Genomic DNA, 25,178 nt, shown 5'->3' on the forward strand with positions numbered 1-25,178 from the left:
ACCTCACCGAACCCAGGGTCGGACCAACCGAGGACCAGTACCAGGTGGTAGCTGTAACACAGGTCAGACCCATTGTTGTTATATTTAAAGTGGTGGAATTAAGCTTGGATTGTGCTTCCCAATAAAATTAAGTTTAAGCTAGAAGGTGGAGTTGTTTCTTCCTCCGGACATTCTCTGCATTTTGCATTTTATCAGTAAGCTTGCCGACCCTAGGGATTGATTAGGGAATCTCTGGGACGCCTGCCGACTGACTAGTGGCTAGTCTTACACTTTGGCGCCCAACTAAAACTGCCTTACTTTGCAAATACATAGGCGATTCACCAGTATCCGTTGCAGAATTCTCTGGGAAAACATCCGAGCTTGCTTTTGTTCTATTGCACAATAATTGGACAAATTGATACGATTTACACAGTTTTTAAAATTATTTTGAATTACACAGAGGGGTTCTGTTGTCAGAGGAATGAGGAGAACAAAGATAGCTAAAAAGTAAACCGGAGAAGAGATAAATATTAACATATTAAAATTAAATTTTATGATTTTGGAGCATTTTGCTCAGTGTGTAGTGTTTTCGAAGGGAAATAAAAAGACCAGAAAAGGTAATAGTTTATTTCAATCTCTGTTCTTACTTATTTCTAGTTTTACTATTTACTATAACGTTTCTGTTCTTTTTATTTCGTTATTTCTTTGTTTGTTCTTTGGATTCTGTCATTTTCATTTAAGTTAATTAAAAAAAAATACTTTTACCGGCCAATATGGAAGAACATCTAAGAGCGCAGTATTTCGCGCTAAACCCTGCTCATTTGTCAAGCGTTGAACTTGACCACGAATTGCGTGTGCGTGACGTCATCATGTCCGATCAATCCCGTACTAAGCAGGAACGCAGATTGCGTGAACTGCTAAAATCTGAAAAAGAGAATAGAAATGTTGACCATATAAATGTTTGTAAAAATGTGACTGACGAAATAAATACATGTGGGTTAAATTTACAAGAAACAAGAAACGCTTTAAAAGGTTCAAAAGCAAAAAAAGTTCCTGATCAATTGCACAAAACCAAACTTCTACATATTCTATTCAGAATGGAGCGTCTTAAAGCACATACTCAGGGGGAAGATGATCTCAATAGCATTGCTATCATTGCTAATGAATGCATCAACCTCCTCAGTATGTTCTTTTCGATCGTGTCTCCCATCCAAGAGATTAGGCAGCTAGAGCTCAGTAGGATCAACGAAAGTGCTCAGCCTCTCATTGAGGGTTATGCTGATAATGAACAGCTAGATGACGAGGTTGAAAATGAAGTACATTATAGTATTGATCCTGAACATCGCAATGTTGATCAGGAAAAATTAGAAGAAATGTTAGACGCAAAAGACGAGGCGATTATTAAGCTTGTGGGAGAAAATGAACAATTAAAAACTACGGTTAGTCAATTACTCGAACGTATTGCTGCCTTAGAAAAAGCACGCGAGAAAAATGAAATTGAAACTATGAAAAACATCAAACAGAACAGTAGCTCTATTAGGTCAGAAACTGGCGAAAAGCAGCATTTAATGAAACCGAAAAACTTTGAGGATTGGGTTAGGCATAAAGGTGGCTCACTACCAAGTCTAATCGATTCGGACGTGGTAGTAAAAAAGGATCGCCTACCCATTCATAAATGGTCCATACGATATGACGGAATGGACAATGGGAGAAAAGTTAACGAGTTTCTAAAAGAAGTTCAATTTAATGCTAAGTCAGAAGGATTTTCTGAAGCAGAACTGTTTGCGTCTGCGCATCATCTATTCACCCGAAAAGCTAGAGCATGGTTCATGGAGATAAACGGTTCAAACGAATTAGGCTCTTGGGAGAACCTCGTTACTGAACTCAAGAACGAGTTCTTACCAATCGACATGGACTATCAGTACGAAAGACTAGCTAACGCGCGTAGGCAGGGTAGTCATGAAAAATTTCAGGATTATTACCTGGATATGGTCCGCATTTTCCGGGGAATGTCAACACAATGGGATGATAGTCGCAAATTCCAAGTCCTGTTCCGGAACACCAGGGAAGACTGCAAAACAGCAATGCTCGCCGCAAACGTAGATTCGGTACCTGCAATGAGAACATTTGGTAAGAAATTTGATGCTATAAACTGGCAAATTTATGCAAGAAAAGAGTCCCGATTTGGGGGGAGACCGAATGCCCAAATCGAGGAGTTAGACGATCAAATGTATCAATACGAAAATCAAAATCGGTTTGGGGGGAGATCGAATGCCCAAATCGAGGAGTTGGATAATCTGAGTGTCGTGTCCGGTGGATTTTTCCTTCCTTCGTAGTCAGTCCGGGCGATTCAGGATGTCTTTCGAAGAAACTTACTTCACGTCCGTCCGTCGCAACAATATTCTATCAACTGGCTCGGCTCGTTCGTTTTTTTTCACTCGGAGAAGCCGTTGGGAATTGCACCAATCCACCCTCTCCACATCGTGCAGATTCATTAGTGGTAGTAAATCCTGATCAAATTTGTCGGACTATCTCTTCTCGTCGGTTCACAGACAACGTAGATACTAGTTGTGTTAATTAGACTTCATTATTCTCAAACCACCCAAAATTATATTTTGAGCTGTCATTTTTTTTAATAATTTTATTCTCATTGTTCCTATTCTCTACATCCCTCTCCTCGCCTACTCTTCATTCTAAATTTTTGCCAAAAAACATAAATCAATTAAATAGAAAAAAATATTGTTTGATATATATTTTATTTCAAACATTGACATTGAATGTATATCAGAAACTCCTTTAAATTAAAATCTAGTCGTAAATATCCGATTTTAAAATCAGTTACATTGTCTTTTCTATTGTGGTTTATCGCATCATTTTTTATTTATCATGTCATATTCATTCGTCATCAATTAATATAATTTTCTTTCTGTTTTTCACTTCTGTCTTTCTGTTTTAACCATTATTATTTTTTTTTTACCTTTTCACTATGAATCGTGACTTCTATTTCTGCTCAACAGCACTTATAAAAATTAAAGGACATTAAAGTTGGTTTTTCCTATTGGCTAACATTATTCGTTTCTTTTATTTTAACTTTTCAATTAGCAAATTACAATTTTTGGTAGACTTTTTCCTTATTTTTCCTTTTTTTTTAAACATTTACTAGATCAAAATACTTTCATCCTTAAGTACACTTTTTCTTATCACTTTAAAAAAAACTGAATCAATGAAAAACGCGATTTTATAATTCTTCTCTATCATTTCCCCTTCAAATCAGTTTACTCTTCTTTTTTTCCGTCTCTTCTTCTTATATATATCTTTAAATTATATACTTTTTCTTTATTTTCTTATCTTACAATCTCCCTCTTCTCATTTTTTCATTACCTTAACAAAGCCAACGAATAATGCAATTTAATACCATATCAATTTCTGATCTTATTATTTTCCTCACGTCTAATCTATTCAGCTTCTTAACCCAAACGTCCATCATCTTCTCAACTTATTATTGACTACATTTCTTTCTTTTTCTCATCCGATTATTTCGTTTCTGCTCATCTTTTTATCTTTTTTGTTTCTGCTGTTACAACCTCTCTGTCTATTTGTTTCTAGTCACTTTTTTGTATCGTTTTATCTTTCGTCCCTCATTTCTCATTTTCTCTTCTTATTATTTTATAATCATTTCTGCCATTGTCCTCGCCAGCCTCTCATCTTGTTATTTGAATCTCCCCCTTGTCTCATCACTTAGATTCTTACTATCGTGGCCGAAAGATCCTTCTTCGGAGTTGCCTATAATTAATTTTTCCAGCAGCTTTTGATTTTCTCAAAAAAAAATTTACACTAACGAACACATTTTTTTCTCGTTAAGAACTCTCCTCTATCCTTAAAAGATTTTTCTTCCTCAAATATATAATAAATCTCGTATATCATTTTCTTTTTCTTTACTATTCTTTTTTTTTATCTATCTTATTTTTGTAATCGTTTGATTTGTTTTTTTTGTCTTTTTTTATTGGGCCAAACTCTTTTCACATAAAATTTTACATTTCATATTCTCGTTGTTTCATCTAACCCATTTCATTTATTATTTTCTCATCTATCTTATTTTGTAATCGTTTGATTTGTTTTTTTTTTGTATTTTTCTGGTTCAAACTCTCCTTTTCTCATAAACTTTTCCATTTCATATTCTCGTTGTTTCATCTGTCCCATTTTATTTTTCATTTTTTTTTATCTTCCCATTCTCTCATCTTTTGATTCCATGTTTATCTTGTCTCCAAAAATATCTAATGTTCCATAACTTTTTTATTTATTTTTTGTTATACTTTTTCTAGCTCAAAATACTTTCATTCTAAAGTGTATTTTTTTTATCAACGCAACTTTTGCTCTATCATCCTCTTTTTACTCTTTTTTTTTATAACAAGAATTCATCTATCATCTACTCATCTTTTTTTTTTTATACCTTTTCTTTCTCCTTCGCATCTGATTATCTTAACTTATTCAATAATTTTATTAATACATCTTTCAATTTTCTAGTCGTCTGGTTTTTCCTGAATATCATTTTCTTTTTCACTACTATTTTTTTTCTCATCTATCTTATTTTGTAATCGTTTGATTTGTTTTTTTTTGTATTTTTCTGGTTCAAACTCTCCTTTTCTCATAAACTTTTCCATTTCATATTCTCGTTGTTTCATCTGTCCCATTTTATTTTTCTTTTTTTTCCCATTCTCTCATCTTTTTATTCCATGTTTATCTTGTCTCCAAAAATATCTGATGTTCCATAACTTTTTTATTTATTTTTTGTTATACTTTTTCTAGCTCAAAATACTTTCATTCTAAAGTGCATTTTTTTTTATCAACGCAACTTTTGCTCTATCATCCTCATTTTACTCATTTTATTTATAACAAGAATTCATCTATCATCTACTCATCTTTTTTTTTATACCTTTTCTTTCTCCTTCGCATCTGATTATCTTAACTTATTCAATAATTTTATTAATACATCTTTCAATTTTCTAGTTTATACTGCTATAACCTTTCAAATTTTTTTCTAGTCTTTTTTTTTCGTTTTATGTTCGCATCTGATTTCTCATCTTTTTCATCTTTTCTCATCTATTTTTCTTATCTTCTAATGTTATCATCGTTTTTTCATTTTTCTGTCAATCCTCTTATTACGAATTGTTATATTTCATAATTAATTTGGACTTTATGCCACTCAGAGCACAAATGAAGTCACTCGTAGCCAATCATGGTGATAGTTTTACTTTTTCTTTAATCCAAGAATCGCTCTAGATTCTTGATACTAGAAATAGAACAAGTATACGATTACCCCAAGCCGTGAAAAGGCCACTCAGAGCCAGGGGCCACTCAGAGCCAAATATGGACCACTCGAAGCCACTTAAACCAAGAATCGCTCGAGATTCTCTATACTTGCCACTCGGAGCAAGTATACGACCACTCAGAGTCGTGAAAAGGCCACTCAAAGCCAGAGACTAAGACCACTCAGAGCCAAAGTCGGGCCACTCGAGGCCACCACAACAAAGAATCGCTCGAGATTCTCTATACTTGCCACTCGGAGCAAGTAAACGACCACTCAAAGTCGTGAAAAGGCCACTCAAAGCCAGAGACTAAGACCACTCAGAGCCAAAGTCGGGCCACTCGAGGCCACCTCAACAAAGAATCGCTCGAGATTCTCTATACTTGCCACTCGGAGCAAGTAAACGACCACTCAAAGTCGTGAAAAGGCCACTCAGAGCCAATTGCGGGTCACTTGGAGCCGCCCAAACCAAGAATCGCTCGAGATTCTTGATACTTGCCACTCGGAGCAAGTAAACGACCACTCAGAGTCGTGAATAGGCCACCCAAAGCCGAAGTCGGGCCGCTCGAGGCCAATAAGGATCGCTAGGTATCATGAAAGTTAAAAGAATTGAGAACAATCACGTCGAAACAATATTCAGCATCCAGTCTCGTTCATTTGCTTAAAAAAACACTTCATACCGTTTTTGAAAAACTTCAAAATGGCCTCTCAGATGCCGCTCCAAATCACGCCACACTTCACTTTCCAACACAAAAAGCAGCACTCAGACCTCCAGCTAATTCGTTTGGATAAAAGATCTTTTCACATCATCAACTACTCGCCTCGAGAGCGTAGACCGCGCCATTGTCGTGTCCGGTGGATTTTTCCTTCCTTCGTAGTCAGTCCGGGCGATTCAGGATGTCTTTCGAAGAAACTTACTTCACGTCCGTCCGTCGCAACAATATTCTATCAACTGGCTCGGCTCGTTCGTTTTTTTTCACTCGGAGAAGCCGTTGGGAATTGCACCAATCCACCCTCTCCACATCGTGCAGATTCATTAGTGGTAGTAAATCCTGATCAAATTTGTCGGACTATCTCTTCTCGTCGGTTCACAGACAACGTAGATACTAGTTGTGTTAATTAGACTTCATTATTCTCAAACCACCCAAAATTATATTTTGAGCTGTCATTTTTTTTAATAATTTTATTCTCATTGTTCCTATTCTCTACACTGAGGTATCAATACGAGAAAGTATCTCGATTTAGGGGGAGATCGAATGCCCAAATCGAAGATTTAAAAAACAAAAATTATAAATATGAAGAAGTATCACGATTTGGGGGGAGACCGAATGCCCAAATCGAAGATTTCGGAAAGCAAAAGTATGAATATGATAAAGTATCTCGATTTGGGGGGAGATCGAATGCCCAAATCGAAGAGTTAGACGACCAAAAGTACTATCACGAGAAGGTATCCCGATTTGGGGGGAGATCGAATGCCCAAATCGAGGAGTCAAGTGATCAAAACAATAAATATTCAAATAGATACAATCAACATAGAAACGTTCAAAATAAAAGAAATGAAAATTATCATAAAAAACAATATTTTTCAGATCCAAAATCGAATTTTCATAAAACGGCTTTTCCACATCAACAGCGCAGGGGAAATAGGAATATTGATCAAAACCCGAATTATGAAAATTCAAAATTTCCGTCCGGGGGAGACCCTACACCAGGTCCAAGTGGAACTAGCGCAATCCAGAGGATTGTAAAGGCGTACATCCCGATTAAAAAAGGATGTTTCAATTGTCACGAGGAGGGGCATAGTTTTAAGAACTGTGGGAAGCCTCTCAACATCTTCTGCTACGTTTGTGGTTTTCCTGGTTTTACATCGTCCGACTGTCCATACTGTGAAGTAAAAAACTTCAAAAGGACTGCTCAATGAGGCAGAGCAGTCAATTATCTTCTTCAAGACCTCTTACTTCACTTCCTGAAGATCCTACGGTCTATCTCCAGCAATTGGGTTATTCTAGGGTAGTTAATCGGACTAAAGTTGACGAAATTGCTTCGCTGCTCGTCAAACTTAGTAATGACGCTAGGCCTTTCACGAAAATCCAATTGATGGGGATAGAACTGATTGGACTTCTGGATAGTGGTGCTGCACGAACTGTAGTGGGCATCGGTGCTAAAAGAATAATAAAATCGTTAAATTTAAAACTGGAACATACCTCGATCAATTTAAAGACCGCTTCCGGGGAAGATCTGGAAATACTAGGGTGTGCTGACATTCCAATTTCCTTCAACGGCGCCACCAAAATCTTGAACGTGCTATTTGCTCCGAAACTGAAACGTCGATGCATCTTGGGGTATGACTTTTGGAGAAAATTCGAAATCTCCCCATCGATCCGGGATCAGCCCATGGAGGTTTTGGACGACGGTGTCCACGACATCTTGGAATTGGAAGAAGAGCTAACCTACGATCAGAAACGCAACCTAGAAAAGATAAAAAATATGTTTATTAACGCAGAACCAGGAAAATTCGGAAAAACAAATGTTTTAGAACACGTTATCGAATTTAAAGACGAGTATAAAGATTCTCCTCCGGTGAGACAAAATCCATACCCTTGGAGTCCGACTATCCAAGCCAAACTTCACCAGGCGTTGGATAATTTGCTCAGGGATGGAATTGTCGAACCGTCGAGTTCTGATTGGGCACTTCCGGTTATACCAGTGGCAAAGAAAGATACTTCGGAGGTAAGAATTTGCCTCGACGCACGCAAGCTCAATGAGCGTACGAAACGGGATGCGTACCCGTTGCCACATCAAAACCGGATTTTGAGTCACCTTGGTCCAGTCAAATTTCTTTCTACCATAGACTTGTCTCAAGCGTTTTTTCAGATCCCGTTACATCCGGATTCCCGGAAGTACACGGCATTTTCCGTCCCAGGCAAAGGCCTGTTCCAATGGACTCGCTGTGTCATGGGACTTTGTAACTCACCAGCAACCTTGAGCAAGTGTATGGACAGGATACTAGACCACGGTGCACTCGAACCGGCAATTTTCGTCTACCTCGACGATATTGTCGTTGCTACCCAAACTTTTGAGGAGCATATCCAAAGGCTTGAGGATTTGGCCAAACGTTTAAGAAGGGCAAACTTATGTATAAACGTCAAGAAGTCAAAGTTCTGCTGCCAAGAGTTGCCGTATCTTGGGTACATTTTGTCCCAAGATGGTTTGCGGCCTAATCCCGATCGCGTACAAGCGATCGTTGGATATCAGGTCCCAAAATCAATCAGACAACTTAGGCGATTCCTCGGTATGGCCAATTATTACCGACGGTTTATCCAAAACTTCAGCCAGATCACAGCACCTCTTACCGACTTATTGAAAAATAAGCCTAAGAGGGTGCAATGGACCATGGCAGCAGACGACGCCTTTCGTGCCATCAAAGAATGCCTCATATCGGCACCAGTGATGGCCAATCCCAATTTTTCACTCCCGTTCACCGTGCAAACTGATGCCAGCGATAATGCTATCGCTGGTATCCTCACGCAGGTACACGACGGAGAAGAGAAGGTAATAGCGTTCCATTCAGAGAAGCTCAAAGGAGCTGAATTGAATTACCACGCGGCCGAGAAGGAGGCTCTGGCCGCGCTTCGTAGTATTGAGAAGTTTAGGGGATATATTGAGGGAACCAAATTTATTTTGGTAACCGATTCTTCTGCCCTAACTTTCATCATGCGTGCGAAGTGGCGGTCATCCTCCCGATTGAGCCGGTGGTCGATCACGTTGCAACAGTATGATTTAGAAATCCGCCACAGAAAAGGAAAAGAAAACGTTGTGCCAGACGCACTATCGCGCTCAATAGAAGCAATAGAGGCTGAGACAGAAGACAGTTGGTACAATAATCTGCTTTCAGAGGTTCAGAAGGAACCTGAAAAATACGTAGACTTTAAAATACGCGATGGTAAGCTCTTCAAATTCGTGGCAGCGAAAGCCGATACTATGGATTACCATTTCGAATGGAAACTCTGCGTTCCAGCCTCTAAGAGAACTCAAATTCTAGAAACCGAGCATGAAAAGAATCTTCATATAGGCTACGACAAATGTGTCGAAAAAGTAAAACGTCGCTATTACTGGCCGCGTATGTGCAGCGACATACGCAAGCATATTGCCCGATGCATTGAATGCAAAATAAATAAACACTCTACAGTAGCAAGCACACCAGAAATGGGGAAGCAGAGAATCGCCACAAGGCCGTTCCAATTAGTTTGCATGGATTACATTCAATCCCTTCCACGGAGCAAGCAAGGTAACAGTCACTTGTTAGTCATCATGGACATCTTCTCCAAGTACTGCCTTCTTGTTCCAGTGAGAAAGATATCGAATCTTAATCTATGCAAAATTTTGGAAGAGCAGTGGATTAGGCGGTTCTCTACTCCTCAAATTATAATTTCGGACAACGCAAGTACGTTTTTGTCCAAAGAATTTCAGAATTTTGTAGCGAAATATGAAATTCAGCATTGGACAAATGCTAGACACAGGAGTCAAGCTAATCCTGCTGAACGGCTGAATCGTACCATAAATTCAATGATAAGGTCTTACGTCAAAACGGATCAGAGTTTATGGGATAGTAAAATCTCTGAAATAGAGTATATTTTAAATAATACAGTTCATTCGTCGACCAAATATAGCCCACACTGTATTGTTTTTGGTCATGAAATCATAGCCAAAGGCTCTGAACACCGGCTAGAACCTTCCGTCGATTTGAGCGACGAAGATCGTGTGGAAAAACTAAGCAGAATAAATAAGAAAATCAAGGAATTGGTTTTTGATCAACTCAAGAAAACTCATGAAGATACAAAGAGGCGATACGATCTTCGCCACAAACGATACTCTCCTACTTTCAACGTAGGCCAGAGAGTTTTTAAGCGCAGCTTCCGGCAGTCGTCAGCTGGCCAGAAATTTAACGCAAAACTAGGGCCACAGTTTGTGCCATGCGTAATCGTAGGAAAAAAGGGCACAAGTTCGTACGCGGTCGCGGATATGAACGGTAAAGCACTTGGGGTTTTCTCCGCCGCGGACCTCAAGGCATAAAAACTCGCAAAACGATTTAAAAAACAACGGACTTTTGCTTACTATAAAAAAAACCCAAGTTCTGGGTCGGAAACAACAATGAGTATTATAAACCGATCGAGAGCACTCACCTGCACGTTCGATGGGGATGGAATCCCTACTTAAAATACCCGTCATTCCCATTTGATTTTGTCTTCGGACAATTTTCAATTGATCGCCTTTCTTTGATAATAATCGTGATTTCTGTCCTAGTTCAATTGGTGTGTTTATGTAGGGCAACATTCATTATCATCATCGTCATTATCGTCAGTAAAAAGCTGCATCAGAAGTTGATCACCTAAAATGAAAATAATAAAAAAAAAAAATAAATAAATTACGTTTCTTGTACAAATTGTGTTAGTTAAGTTAGTTTATAAGTTAGTAAATTGTGGAAAAACATTATTATTCGTCAAAGTCAAAATTAAAAATCAAAACAAAATACCATCACACAGTCATTAGCAAATTTCTGAACAGGTCAACGAACGGAAAGGGAAAGTGTTAAGCAAATATGGGTCAAAGGTCACTCAAGGTCAAGGTTATGACGTCACACAGCCACGTTAGAAAATTTTTTACTTACCCGCAATCACCGAAGTTCTACCCGACAATTCTCAAGATATACCCCAGAAAACCAGCACACCTTAATGTAGTAAGGAACTATCGGCCAATAGTTCCCTAAAAACAATAAAACATGATGGTTTTCTCCAGTGCGCACCTTGAGAATTGCCGGAATAAAACTTCTTACCTTCAGCCACATGTTCCTTCGATGACGATTTCACTTTCGTTTTGATAGCATCTGATGTTCTTCCTTTTCTTTTTCTTATTTCCGTCATCCAATTGTGGCATCTGTCAAACTACTCCGACAAATCCATTTGACAGCCAAAATTCGAGCACTTACACTGAATAAAAAAGTATCAGTAGTTTGAATAAATCCGTACTCCGACTCCGACAATAAATTCAGTTCTGTTCATTGGTTATGCTTCTCATGACTGTGATAAATTTGTGCGTTTTTGTAGCTCCATTTTAATTTCAATTTCATTTTTGTTATTTATTTTAGTTTTGGAATTTGTAATATTTGTTTTAGCTTTAACTTGTTTAATTTTAGATTTGGAATTTGTAATCAATGTTACTTTCAAGCTTTCTGTATAATGGAATTGAGTTGTGGGAGTTATTAAGTCCTTGGGCTTGATATTTAATCGCTGGAGACCGGAGTCTAACGACGCTGATGGTCAGTACAGGACTATATGTCCCGAAACAGAGAGGAGTCGGTTTTACCGATGATGATAACTTATGACCCCGATACTCCAATCACACTCTTGGAAACTATACACGTTTTCCTCTGAACTTTGTCAATCGGGATCTAGTACGTGCGGTTTTAAATATTTTATCAGCTACCGTAAAGCTCGATCAATTCAGTCCGTGCGCAGTAAAACAAGTGCAGTGCTGGTTCAGAGCTATGTGTTATTGGTGTAATTGTTTCTGATTTGCAGTGGTTCGTAGGAAAAAATATTTACTTCGTAAATATTTTTTTCCCAAGCAGGGGGAGAGTGTAAGCGTTGCTAGTCTCTCGAAAGAGGTCTCAGCGATTTTGTTCGTAGTTTGTAGTTTTATATGCAGTGAATATTTTGGGGGTTGAACTATTCCTCTGGAAGGCGAAAACTTCCACGAAAAGCACGCAGCCATCCACCGGTTCCACTACTCACCACCAGAGACCGCAAGCAACCCAGCAGAGCGAAAAGGCGAATGGAAGTAGAAGAGGCGAATGGAATTTAGACGAGGCAAAAAAGGCGCGAGGCGAGAGCAACGATTGCCTGCTGTCCAAAGCCCGTTATATGAACGGCCATCGTCATTTCAAATTTGAACGTTGGCGAAAGAACTATAGAAGAAAATAGAATATTGTGATAAGTTGTGTGAAATCACATATTCGGACAGCAGGTAAAAATTCGCCATTTTGCTCTCGCCATCGACATCATTTAATATTTGGCCGCTATATTTAGGACCCCGCTGTTTTTGGATGAAATTTCAATCCACCGCTGAGTCGTCGCCGTTCAATCGGATTCATTACGAACCCACAAAAGAATCCGCCCTTAAACCGTTGCCGCTTTGGAGGTTACGTTCGCCGTTACAAGAAAGGCAACCCCATAGCTTCCGGATTTAAACCAGCCGTTGGTTTCGCCGCATCATTCCGTCGTTAGTTCGGATGAGTTTCCCTTGCGAACTTGATCCGGCCAACAACACTTCCGTGCCTGGTTCAGCACCCAAGGTGGGGCCAGGTACGCTCAACTTACCCTGCGACAGCCTCGCCTTCCGACATCTTCGTGCCTGGTTCAGCACCCAAGGTGGGGCCAGGTACACTTAGCTTACCCTGCGACAGCCTCGCCTCTCGAAATCTCCGTGCCTGGTTCAGCACCCAAGGTGGGGCCAGGTACACTGCGACTTACCCGTCGACTGCTCCGCATCTTCCGCTGGTCGCTAACCCAGAACGCCGCCAGATACTTCGCCGCGTCGACGCTGTTGGACCGAGTTCGACCTCACCGAACCCAGGGTCGGACCAACCGAGGACCAGTACCAGGTGGTAGCTGTAACACAGGTCAGACCCATTGTTGTTATATTTAAAGTGGTGGAATTAAGCTTGGATTGTGCTTCCCAATAAAATTAAGTTTAAGCTAGAAGGTGGAGTTGTTTCTTCCTCCGGACATTCTCTGCATTTTGCATTTTATCAGTAAGCTTGCCGACCCTAGGGATTGATTAGGGAATCTCTGGGACGCCTGCCGACTGACTAGTGGCTAGTCTTACATTATCTTCCTGATGGAGCATATGATCCACCTCAAACCCAAATTTATCGAATGTTCTAGAACTTTTGTTGTAAATCAATATTTCAATTTTTAAACCGTGAAAAACCTCGGGGGAAGGAGCGGGTTAATCGTTTAAGAAGTCTTAGGGGATCCAATAGTATGCTAAAATTTGAATAATAGTAAATTGATTCCATGAAGTGAGAGGATGAATTAGGAAGTTATAAAAAAGTCATTTTTTCTGATTGTTTCATCTAGCTGACTTATAAATAGGCTTGACTTCATTAATTAAAGGTAGAAAAGCTGATAGCCGGTAAAATAAACAAAATACGGTGGTAAAATCATGCGCAAAATATTTGGACTGCTCGTAGGGAGATAGTTTTTAAAAATTTCGTAGTGAACAACTCTTTAATGGTCACCTGGCAGGTTTCTAACCAGAATTTTATCGTTGAAAAGTCTCCCTTGTTTTTCCCTGAAAAACTGAAAAATTGTATATCTAGTACTTGAGGGGGCAGACGATCTGTGGAACTTGCTATTTACTCAGTTTTTCATAACGATTGACTCGATGAATGGCTTAAAATACAAATAAAACTGCCTGTGACCATTTTCTTTGCAAAGCTCTTCAATAGGTTCCACTAAGTTTAAACTCTGTTCAAGTTGGAGCTGGAATCGTGCCATTGTGCAAACACGGTAGTGGAGTGATAAAAATTCAAATATTTTGTTTTGTGCCGAAGCAGGACAATCGGTTAAATTTGTTATAACTTCGACCAAATTCAAAATTTTGAGTTATTTTGAAGGTCGAGCTTCAGGAAACAGTGAACGTAATCAAAAATAGCCTTGATTTTTAAAAACCTGTGGTTGACAGTATGCACTATAGATGGCACGTTTTGCAGGTTGCATGATGCTAAATCTTGAATGGAGACAACATTATGATTCAAAGAATGTGATGTGAATGTTTGAATATCTTTGCTTGTGCCGTTGCGATAATTAAGTGTTATACATCAAATTAAAGGTTATAAGAGCACCTGCAACGGTTCAGGCGTAAATATTGGTTTTAAGTATACCAGTTTAAGCTCAATTTGAAATTTTAGAATCGGCTAAAACACCCACTCCCCACCGGTGTAGGAGCAAATTTAAAACGGAAACACTTTCATTGCAGACACTCAATAATTGAGAAGAAAAAACCTATTTTATTAGAAAAATTTCATGAGTTTTGAGTTTCACGGTTAATTGTCTTAAAATTAATTCTACGAATATTCTTTTTGACAGAACAATGATTTCAACTATTCTACCAGGATTCCATTAATTTAAAAGCAAAAATGACTACACAACGAGGAAAAAAGGTCAATTGAAACAATTCTTCAATTAATTCAATCAAATTGCTTTGAATCAATGGAATAAGCTTTTGTTGAAATGAAATGAAAAAGCAATTTTTTTTTCAAGTTATTGCTAACATTGGTAAAGGAAACGAGAAATGTTCATCCCAAAGTCAAAGGAAATTTTCCTTTGATTTGTCGACATTTTTGTTTGACAAAAACTTGTTTCTCTATTTGTAAATTTATGTATGGATACAGAAAAATATGCTGATATTGACGAAAACTGCGAGCAATCCATACGAAACTAAAAATCTCTCAATATCTCAAACAAAACAAAAATTATAAAACAAACAATAAACATTTATTTTATCTCATCGAAAAAGTATTAAAATTTTCTTTTCGGTTATTTTTCAAATTTTAGAACGCTGACGGGATTCACTAATTCGTCGAGCCCAAATGAAAAGCTTTTTATTTAATTACATTAAATCGAGAATAATGTGACATCTATTATTTATACTTGATATGGTTTTCATTAACATCTATTCTCAATTTATGTTACGTATAGGGTGGTTGAAGCGAAAAAAAAAACATTCAAATAATATCTCAAAAAGAAACTATTATCACACCCAATGTTACCCAAACTTGTGTGAAAGAAATCGTAGTTGGCTAAAATTTTCTCACCGTGAACTAAATCGGTCTGTCGTATATTTTGAAATCCTGTTCCAAATTTGCATGAATTTGGAACAAAGGCGTATAACTGTTGGGAATTTTGAAATCGATAACTGTGCTACACCCAAAAAATTAAAGAAATTAATTCTACGGGATTTTTCACGTAAACTAAGCTTTTCTTCCATCCCATCGATTCTGCGTGCGTCTTGTAGTAGTTACTTTAATTCCACATAAATGACTCATAAATTTCACGTAAAATATATGTGGATGACCAAAACTCCTTTTGTAATTAACTTTCATGAGCGTGTTTTTGTTTACATTTTAAATTCTCATAAGAAAATTTCTCAGGAAATCAGTCAGGAGCTGATACCCAACAAACATTTTTGCTGATTAAAAACGCCAATTCTCTGATCGTATGCTGTGTTAAGGTGCTGATTGCTGTTTCAGCTTTCTGGCTGAAGAACGAAATACTTCAGCGCTGTTTCAGCATGTAAGGAAGTTTTATTTCAGCCAATAGAAAGTAGGGGAAAATTGGTTGAAGAATAACTCGTTCAGCCTTTGTCCAACCATTTTTGACACCATTCAAATTTGACAGGCGTCAGCTGTACAAGGGTAACTTCGACAGCGACTTTCAGCTATATCAAAATTTCTGTTGTTGTCATTGATCAACCAATGCATGATAGCGAATGTATCGAAATAAGAATTTTTTTAATCGTCTAATTATTCGTAGTTTCTCATTTTGCTTGATAAAATGACCCCCGGGAAAGCTTCTTTTCATTTGCGAAGCATTTCAATTTCAATTTCTTCATGTGAAATTGACCTTGGTTGGGATATATTTCGGTCGCTTAAGAACGACACTTTTCTTATGCTCCACAGAATCCATAGTTGGTTCTGCGTTCTGCGGCATGAGACCAACAAGTCGAAGGTTTAGAGTTCGAGACCAGTTTCAATGGAGCAAAAACAACAAGAGAGGGGAAAAATAGCTGGCAAACATCGGGCATACATCGGTCATCATTATTTTTGTTTTTTTTTTTTTGGTGATCCGTCAATTGACGTTTCATGGCAACTTCGCTGATTAATTTCTCCAAATGTCGATGTTTAAGAGCTGAACAGCAGCTTCTCCCTGAATTTTGGTTGCCTTCTTTCAGCAAGATAGCTGATTTAAAATTATAACGAAATAGTGTTTCAGCGGTTGTTCAGCGAAAAATGTTTGTTGGGTAGCTTCCCGTCCCGGTCTACAAATTTACGTCCCTATTTTTCCGGTATCGGTGGTCATTTTCGGTTCCGTTTCGTGGATTTACCAGCCGCTCCCACGTACTTGGGTATGAGACTGAATAAGCGGCGCGGCACTGGAATTAAAACAAAGTGTTTTCTTGTTTCCCTCGGAACCAGCGGAATCAAGTTAAAAAAAAGTTAAAAACTGAACGGCATCCAAGTACGCACCGTCAGTACTAAGGGTAGGTTTTTTTTTCACACATTCGAATAAATATGAAACTCAGAATGTAATGATAATGGTTAACAAATTGTCATTCATAATTCATACCACTTTAGGCAATGGGGAAGCTGCATGATGGTGCTGCTGATGGGGCATCCGGATTCCCAGCCGAGCGAAGTGGCACTAGTAGTGAGGATCCTGAAGGTAGCCAAAATTGTTTTATAAATGAAGTAAGTTCAGGATCTCGATTTCTAATTAAACACGAAAACTTCAACAAATTTGCTTATAAAGAAATTTTATTGAATCTACATTTTCAACTTCAGGCAACCATGTAATATGTTCAACGTCGAGTTCAACATCAGTACTCTGTGGGTTCTGCTTCCAGAGAAAGGGTGAATTGTTCCGTTTCTGTTTATGTTCTTACCTCCTGGGAATTCTAGCAGGAATTCTGCAGGACCTCAATCACTACGCACTGCGCGTCCGTTTGGTCGCCGACTGCGGACTGTCGAATGCTTGCGCGAATGCGACGGAAGAGTGGGAAAGGAGAGGAAGGATTTGTCGACTAACAAGGGGCTATCAAATAGTGTTTGACGTTTATATGCAAATCTATTTCGCATTTCAAAGGGACAGTTTCTTAGCTCTCCACATCCTCCTCCTACTCTAAAAAAAACAAAATATTTTTTTTTAATTTGGGTAAACACTCTCGAATTTCATAGCTTAAATCCAAATCATCCTTTGAAAAACTGGAATTTTAAACATAATCAAACAAGTGCTGATAATTTTAAGGCAGTATTTAAATGTATGTATTTTGCACCCACCCAAAATGTGGTTTGCCAACATCTAGAACTAACTAGAACAAAATAAAATGGATATCATCAAATACACCAAAACAGTTTCCGTTCCCAATCCTTTTGATCGAGCATCAATTAAAATTAAAATTTAGGCACCGGCCGAGCACAAATAATTCGTTTAGGTCATCTTCTAAAGTGAGTCTTGAAATTTTCGTTCACTTCATTCAGCCCGATGTACACTTTTAGCTATAATCGGTTTAAATTTTATGTCATTTCGATGTTCTTCGATAAGAGTGTAATTCAGAATATAAACAAACATGAAGTCTTCGAAATCTTCCACCCAGCGGGGAATAACGATAACAGAGTCATCAGCGAAAGAGATTCAGTGCCGAATAGCGACTTTATCCACCACCGAAAATTCTTCAGCACTCCAGCAGAATCTTCTACGGCTGCCGCTTATCAGAGCAATACATCGCCAAGCGGAAAATTGATATCTCCAAGCACCAGTGGCGAGACGGTGCCTCCTAGTCGACTCATCCCTCAGCAGCAGTCGATTGGCTCGTCCAACTGCGGCGAAGCACCAGAAGAATTATCCACGGGCAGTTCTGGTGCCGAATTCAATATATCTCAGCAGCATTATCAACAGTGATCCGTGAGTAATGATGCAGAAAGTATTTTTAAATCATCTGCAGGCTCAGAAGAATCATAAACGGAAAGTTCTGGTGCAGATTCTGATTCATCAACTGCATAACACTCACAAGTAGAACCACCGCATCCGATCCCGATGTTTTGCATAGCATCACGCAGAACATGTTTATCTCACATATGACGCTTGCCTGCACCGGCCTGCCGGTAAGACCACCTTTGTATCTTCCTTAACTTTTCATGGGTCCCCAAAACCGTATTGAAGTCCACGACGGTTTAGCGCACGATTAGGGGACAGGTTTTTACTAATCTATACAAAGCTTTTTCAGATGAAATTATGCAGCATATTTATTTGCGACGAGCATCTAGGAAAGATGAACGATTCAAACCCCTGCTGGAGTAGAACGCGGGATGCATGGGGAAACTATGAACGTGCTACAATTATACCCTTCGATGCAACGGTTGAACTTCGAAAATTATCCCATCTCTTTTTATCGATAAGCGAAAAAAGATGAGCTGAACTGATTTCCTCTCAGTGCCTCTCGAAATCATGCAGTCGTACATGAGGAGTAAACATTAAACTGCTAAAAGCTTAGGTTGCAACGGACCTTCCGATGACAGCAAACGTAAATGAAGATGCTGATCCTTCGGAAATGGAAGGCGAACCAAAACCGTTCACGAAGATTGTTTCGGGAGATGTTGTTCGCAAACGGCACCAGTCCGCAACATCAGCCAGAATCAGATGCCGTGTATTACGAGGCAAAATAAAACACCTCCACCACCTTCCTCTACTGGATAAACTAATGAACAATTGCAAATTAACATTGAAAATATAAGGCACGCACGACATTTGTAGCACCATCAATTGATGGTCTGGATTCAGTATTTAGAGTATCGCTATCAGTTTCAGTAAGACTAAAGAGGCTAGTAAAATCATCCGCAATGGGTTCTGATGCAGAATCAGCATTCACTGGTAAGCTTCATCAGATTCCTGCCACTTGTCATAACTAGTTCTATGCCATTTTCGTCGTTGAATAGTTCGTCTGGGTCTCCAGGCCATCTTAAGCAGCCCTTGGACATACACACGCAGAAGCTAAATGCAGAAATCTTGGTTGAGTACGATGTAAAGAATCTTCTAACACGACTTACGTTTTTCATAAGAGAATATTTATTTGCAGAGAGAATAATGGTAAACTTCTTTCAAACTCTAATCATCTGTCTTTCAAACTTGAGGCTTACGGTACAATGTTCTGCTGGAATAGGACTTAAATATCACGGACTGCTAGTATCACTATAATAAACCTGGCTGGTTCAATTACAAAATACTGCTCTAGAAAAAACATCAATTCAAACGAGCCCTCAACGGAAGTGCCAAGCGGAATAAAAACTTTGTTGCTTTTTTTATGTGTCGATTAAGGTATCGTCCGGTTTTGCAGAACGCTTCTGATGCACTTTGACCACAACGAGACTTTGAATTGAATGAAGAAAATGCCCATATTTTATCGTTTCAAGTTGGCCAAATAATCCGCTGGGTTTCCTCAATCTGCCGAATCAAGTGGAGATTTTCAGTCAACCATGGTGCTGTATAACGACTGAGTTTATTCATACCCAATCAACGGCTGCTGTTTGTAGGACTAGTTAATTTAGTCTAAGATACTAAGTGTAAGATACTAATTAAAGATTTTCTTTGGGCTATAACTAAGTTTTTTTCAAACTTTCTTTGTGGGTTAGCTAATCATTGATTATTCATTTCTAAATAACTTTATATAGTTAACTTGACTTAGAATCTTGTCCACATAAGCCCAACTAAAGCTCTACTATATCTTCATGATTTAACATGCACCGCGATATCAATTGATCGATAAGGGTTTCTTTTTCGAAACCAATTTGCAATTTAAATTCGTTGTTTATTTTTAATCTGTCGAGATCTCAACGCATATCGTTCCGAGTTAAAAAATCTTCAAGATAAATGCTACGCGCAAGGTTCAAAATGCTAAGTTCCGACTTTTTTTTTCAATCAATATATATTCATTAATCACTAAATAAAACGCCTCGCATGTAAGCCAAATCAATAATGAGGCTCTTCCTAAAGGTTCTTTTTCTGAATCTTAAGTTGTAGATTTCACTTTACGCTCTCATTCTTCCAGATATTTTTTCTATAGCAGTCTTTAGGACATCTTGTCATTTTTACATGCAAAATTTAACAATTTCCCTTACGGAAGCCTGCATCGCGCCAGTTATTAAGAAATGGTCAGTTGACGTCCAGTCCATAAAACTTCCAATTTGCATTCTTAAGGCGGAAGTCTTCATCGCGCCAATGTACAACCACTTACTTTGCAAGATTTATTTCCCTGACGGAAGTCTGCATCGCGTCAGATGTTTGGAAATTGACAGTTGACACCCATCAGTGTTCCCGGCGGAAGTCTTCATCGCGCCTGCAGATATACTCTTTTCTAAAATCTCAGGCGGAAGTCTTCATCGCGCCAAACTACATGCGTTCATTTTTCAACACTTATTTCCCTGACGGAAGTCTGCATCGCGCCAGATGTTTGGAAATAATTCAATCAATCAGGTGGAAGTCCACATCGCACCTGTATTCCATTCCATTCATGTTTTTTTTTTTCGGCGGAAGTCTTCATCGCGCCAACATATTCATATTATTCAACATTCTCAGGCGGAAGTCTTCATCGCGCCAATCTTAAACATTTGCCTTTAAAAATTAATTCCTCTGACGGAAGTCTGCATCGCGTCAGATATTCGGAAATAATAAATTCGATCTGGTGGACACCACATCGCACCAAACTACTTTCTATTCTTCGGCTGAAGTCTCCATCGCTCCTGCACAATCTCGATGGTCAATTTTTTTAAACATTCAAAGGCGGAAGTCCACATCGCGCCAGGCTACACTGATTTCATAGAAATAAAAATTTACTTCACTGACGGGAGCCAGCATTTCGTCACATATTTAAGAAAAAAAAATTCAGTTCAGCTAGTTAAAGTCCACTTTCCTCTAATCTGATTAAGAAAATTCGATTGATCACATCAATTTTTTTCAAAGAAGCACTCATCGCGTTAATTTATAAATATAACTTTCTAGTAAAGCTTGGCGGAAGTCCGCATCGCGCCATTAAATGATTTATTAGAAATCGCTATCGCACCGAAAATTCAAAATGGCTGCCTTCAAGTTGACGGAATATTCACCCTTTCTCCATCAAATTTCCAAAGTTCTCAGTATTTTATTTTAACACGATGTATGTATTATCCGGCAGGATCGCCAATTGTGGGTTCTGCTTCCAGAGAAAGGGTGAATTGTTCCGTTTCTGTTTATGTTCTTACCTCCTGGGAATTCTAGCAGGAATTCTGCAGGACCTCAATCACTACGCACTGCGCGTCCTTTTGGTCGCCGACTGCGGACTGTCGAATGCTTGCGCGAATGCGACGGAAGAGTGGGAAAGGAGAGGAAGGATTTGTCGACTAACAAGGGGCTATCAAATAGTGTTTGACGTTTATATGCAAATCTATTTCGCATTTCAAAGGGACAGTTTCTTAGCTCTCCACATACTCCAGGAAACAAGTTCTCTGTAGATGTAGATCAGGTAAACACCATATCACTCCTCATTAAAATATTTTATGTTTCTATATAATGCTTATTAATTCCTTTTTTTTTTCGATCCCTACAGAATTTCGAAAACCAATTTGCGCTTTCCAACGGCCGTCGGATGATTCATGGAATCCATTGTTTGCATGTTTTGGCGAGTGAAAATAGTGGTTAATGAAAAGTGGTTTATTTGTAATAATAAAAGAGAAATTAAAGAAACGATAAAATCAACCAAACATCGAATTATTTTTATTAGGCAATCATTTCAAATTTATTCCAAAACCATTAAGATTCAAGTAAACTAACAATAACTTCCATCGTTGAAATGGCGTTGAACTCACTAATAATTCACGTAAGTTGTAGCTGATGTTCATTATACACCAATTCTAATTAGGGGAGCGTTTACTTATTTTATCTGTAGAATTTACGTGAAAATCAATTGGATAAAAATTATGTAGTTTTTCACGTAGCCGCTACGTGCAGATTATTTTGGGTGTAAAACAGCAATATACGCCACCGGTGCCAGCCGAAATGTTTTAGCGTGGTCGAAAACCGTGTTTTGCATCTACCGTTGGGACAGCCCTAAATAAGGCTATCTTTTTATGAAAAGTTTATATCGAAAATATTGTTTTTCTATTTACTACTGATTTTAAGCTCTTAACTTGTTAGTAAATTTTCTGTAAAAGTTGGTAGTTTATGAATTTTTAAATTTTTTCGGTTTGATTTAGTCAATTATCTAAAACAGGTCCATACGAATGGTTGTCATACCAATCACCGAGCACTATAAAATTATCATTTTATATTAACAACAGCTTGCTAGAACACACCTACGAAAATTTTCCAGAAAAATGGACTTTTTTCAATAAAACTTCTAGCGCACGCTGGAAACTTACTCAAATGAGCTCAAATTCGGCCAGAGTTCTTGAAAATGAATGAGGATCAAACCCTGTAAGTGGCGTTGTGATCAGCGAAAAAAGCCGAAAAGTGAACTAGTCTAACCTCCATACACGTACAAACAGAGTTAGAGGAGAGGCCAGGCCTCGAACCTCCAGGCGGAGAGCTTTGTGTGATCAACTCCGATTCTTTATGATATGGGGTCAGGTCTCGAGTCGTAAGAGAAGGGACCAGGCCCAAAATCAAAAAGAGGAGGGGTACAAGTGGTCACCTCGAGTCATTACGAGGAGAGGTCAGATCTCATGTCGTTAGAGGAGAGATCGGGCCATGATTCGTGCAGAGGGGAGGTAAACCTCGAGTCGATGCGAAGAGGGGTCGGATCTCGAGTCGTTAGAGGAGAGATCAGGCCTCAAGTCGCGAAGAGGAGAGGTTTGTGTGGGAATCTCGAGTCATTGCGAGTAGATGTCGGGGTATATCATGAGTCTTCCCATTGTAACCATGGACCCAGAGTAGCAAACTGGGGGGACGCGTTGGCTCGCCGTGCCTTGTAATACAATCCGTAAACCGGGATTTACCACCTGTGGTTTCAAGTATTCGCTTTCGATCGTTTCTACTGCGGAGATTGGCCGTGAATCCAATCACGATCTTTCTCGTTCCTACCGTAAAAAGGTGGGAGCTCGCCCGACGATTTTGGACCCCTGGTTCACTTAGCATCGAACAACGGTCAACTCCTCTTCCGCGAATCGCTTGGTATTTCACATTCTCGGGGCGACTCGCAAGAGTCGAAGTACGAAATCCTTTCCAGATACCTCTCCACTTCTTTCCCAAATAGGGAACCGAAAAGGAACTCACGACTGAGTCTCATCAGCTGGGCAAGACAAGAAAGAGTGGATGGTCTTCCATCAGGAAGTGGCGCTTAAGCCGTCCGCTAGAAACAGGAAGTGGGTTGAGGCCTCTCGTTATAATCTCACGGAAACGTTTGAGAACGCTGCACGCGGTCCCATTTTTTATCGTTTCGCTAATTTTGAACCTAATCACGTCGAGTTTTTGACGTGGGTGTCCAAAATTAATTTTCGTCTCGCGACTTCCATCACGTGTAACTTTTTTGAAACAAAACGAATCGTAATGAAATTTTCTGCACTGATAGAGGAAACACTGATAGTCAAAACATTCCAGATTCGACAACTAGGAGCTACATAGCTGGTATAATAAACAGTGCGTCCAGATTTAAGATGATTCATGCTTTACCACGGCCCTGTGCACCAAAGGATTGGCGCGGGCACATAAAGAAGTAAGCCGAAAAGGGAAGATTCCAGTTCAATTGGTCAGGTTGAAGTTGGGGATTTGTTTTGAATGTCGAGCAACAAAATAAATAGCTTTTTATTTATATTTATTTTTAAAGTTCATACTAGAAAAACCTTACAAGCTAACAGTTAAGGCAGAAACACAATACAGCGTCGGTCGTCGCGTCACGTCAGCGGTCAACGCTGTCAATAAGTACTAAAACGCGGACGCGACGCATCCGACGATTTTTGCATCACAATTCAGCGTCAAGAGACATCTAAGATGTCTCTTGACGCTGAATTGTGATGCAAAAATCGTCGGGTGCGTCGCATCCGCGTTTTAGTACTTATCGACAGCGTTGACCGCTGACGTGACGCGACGACCGACGCTGTATTGTGTTTCTGCCTTTAAAGTCTGCTTCATTTAATATTGGAACACAAACAATTGCGTGTAGTTCAGTCATTTATTAACGAATTCATAATTTGTTTTTCATACAAATGTAGCATTTTCTTTACTCTTTCATAAAAAAAAATTAAAAAAATTATTCATTGCTGTTTCGAAGAAATTCTCGTACTTTTCCCGTAATACGGCACATTAGGCGGCGCACACCCTTTTCGTCTACCGTTTTGGCGTTTTGATTCCACCAGTTCTTCATTTGAGTCATGTTCCTAACAAGTTTTCCCTTTGCCTTAAGCCTCCGCTTCGTGATTACCCAGTATTTCTCTATCGGCCGGAACTGGGGGCAGTTTGGGGGGTTGAGGTCCTTCGGTATTACGCTGACCCCGTTCGTTGCGTACCATTCCATAACCGTTTTGCTGTAATGGCAGCTTGCGAGGTCCGGCCAAAACATTACTGGACGGTCGTGGGCACGAATAAACGGCAGAATCCGTTTCTGTAGGCACTCTTTTTTGTAGACTTCTGATGTCATTGTCTTGTCAGTGAGAAATACTTTGGTTTTCTGTCCACAACTGCATATCCCCTGCCAAATCATGTACTTGCGGGCGAATTTATCCGCAAACACGAACTTAAATTTTGCAGGTACATCCCCCCGAGCCGTCGCCAAATAAAATTTTTGACCTGGGATTTGCCCAAAGTCCGCCTTCACGTAGGTCTCATCGTCCATCAGAATACATCCGTCGAACTTGGTCAGCACTTGGTCGTACAGCTTTCGAGCACGGATTCTGGCCACATTGTTCTGCTTCAGCGTCCGATTTGGCTGTTTGCTGGCTCGGAATGACCTTATTCCTTCCCGGAGACGAATTCGTCGCACCGTACTGTGAGCGGCCTGGAACTTATTGGCCAAATCGCGGTCTGAAAGATTGGGATTCCTCTTGACGGCCTTGATGACTTTCCCACGCAGTTTCCGGTCGACAGTTCCACTC

General features: G+C 39.3%; 1 protein-coding gene and 2 long non-coding RNA genes across 3 annotated transcripts; 2 read left to right on the top strand and 1 right to left on the bottom strand.

Moving 5' to 3' along the window:
• Positions 1–717: 717 nt before the first annotated feature.
• LOC129755567 (uncharacterized) lies at positions 718–7,681 on the bottom strand. The gene is made up of 3 exons (XM_055752123.1): positions 7,489–7,681; positions 1,962–2,091; positions 718–903 (listed from the first exon to the last, which is right to left on the bottom strand). The coding sequence occupies exons 1-3, from the start codon at positions 7,618–7,620 to the stop codon at positions 857–859; spliced, it is 309 nt and encodes a 102-aa protein (XP_055608098.1). The 5' UTR covers positions 7,621–7,681; the 3' UTR covers positions 718–856.
• Positions 7,682–16,370: 8,689 nt separating this feature from the next.
• Positions 16,371–16,951, top strand: LOC129757181 (uncharacterized). The gene is made up of 3 exons (XR_008739638.1): positions 16,371–16,606; positions 16,701–16,814; positions 16,908–16,951. It is a non-coding gene; the product is annotated as an uncharacterized LOC129757181 (long non-coding RNA).
• Positions 16,952–18,354: 1,403 nt separating this feature from the next.
• LOC129758578 (uncharacterized) lies at positions 18,355–19,633 on the top strand. Its single transcript, XR_008740016.1, has 3 exons — positions 18,355–18,993; positions 19,059–19,136; positions 19,199–19,633. It is a non-coding gene; the product is annotated as an uncharacterized LOC129758578 (long non-coding RNA).
• Positions 19,634–25,178: the final 5,545 nt, after the last annotated feature.

Source organism: Uranotaenia lowii, chromosome 3 (assembly GCF_029784155.1).
Source record: "Uranotaenia lowii strain MFRU-FL chromosome 3, ASM2978415v1, whole genome shotgun sequence".
Classification (NCBI taxonomy): domain Eukaryota; kingdom Metazoa; phylum Arthropoda; class Insecta; order Diptera; family Culicidae; genus Uranotaenia; species Uranotaenia lowii.

Coding starts and splice junctions, on each gene's coding strand:
- LOC129755567 (XM_055752123.1), bottom strand. CDS start 7,620: ATGCATCGACGTTTCAGTTTCGGAGCAAATAGCACGTTCAAGATTTTG. Junction 2,092..7,488: donor CGGTCTTTAAATTGATCGAG/GTATGTTCCAGT, acceptor TTCTCATTGCAG/GTACCGAATCTACGTTTGCG. Junction 904..1,961: donor AAAATGCGGACCATATCCAG/GTAATAATCCTG, acceptor TCTCTTTTTCAG/ATTTTAGCAGTTCACGCAAT.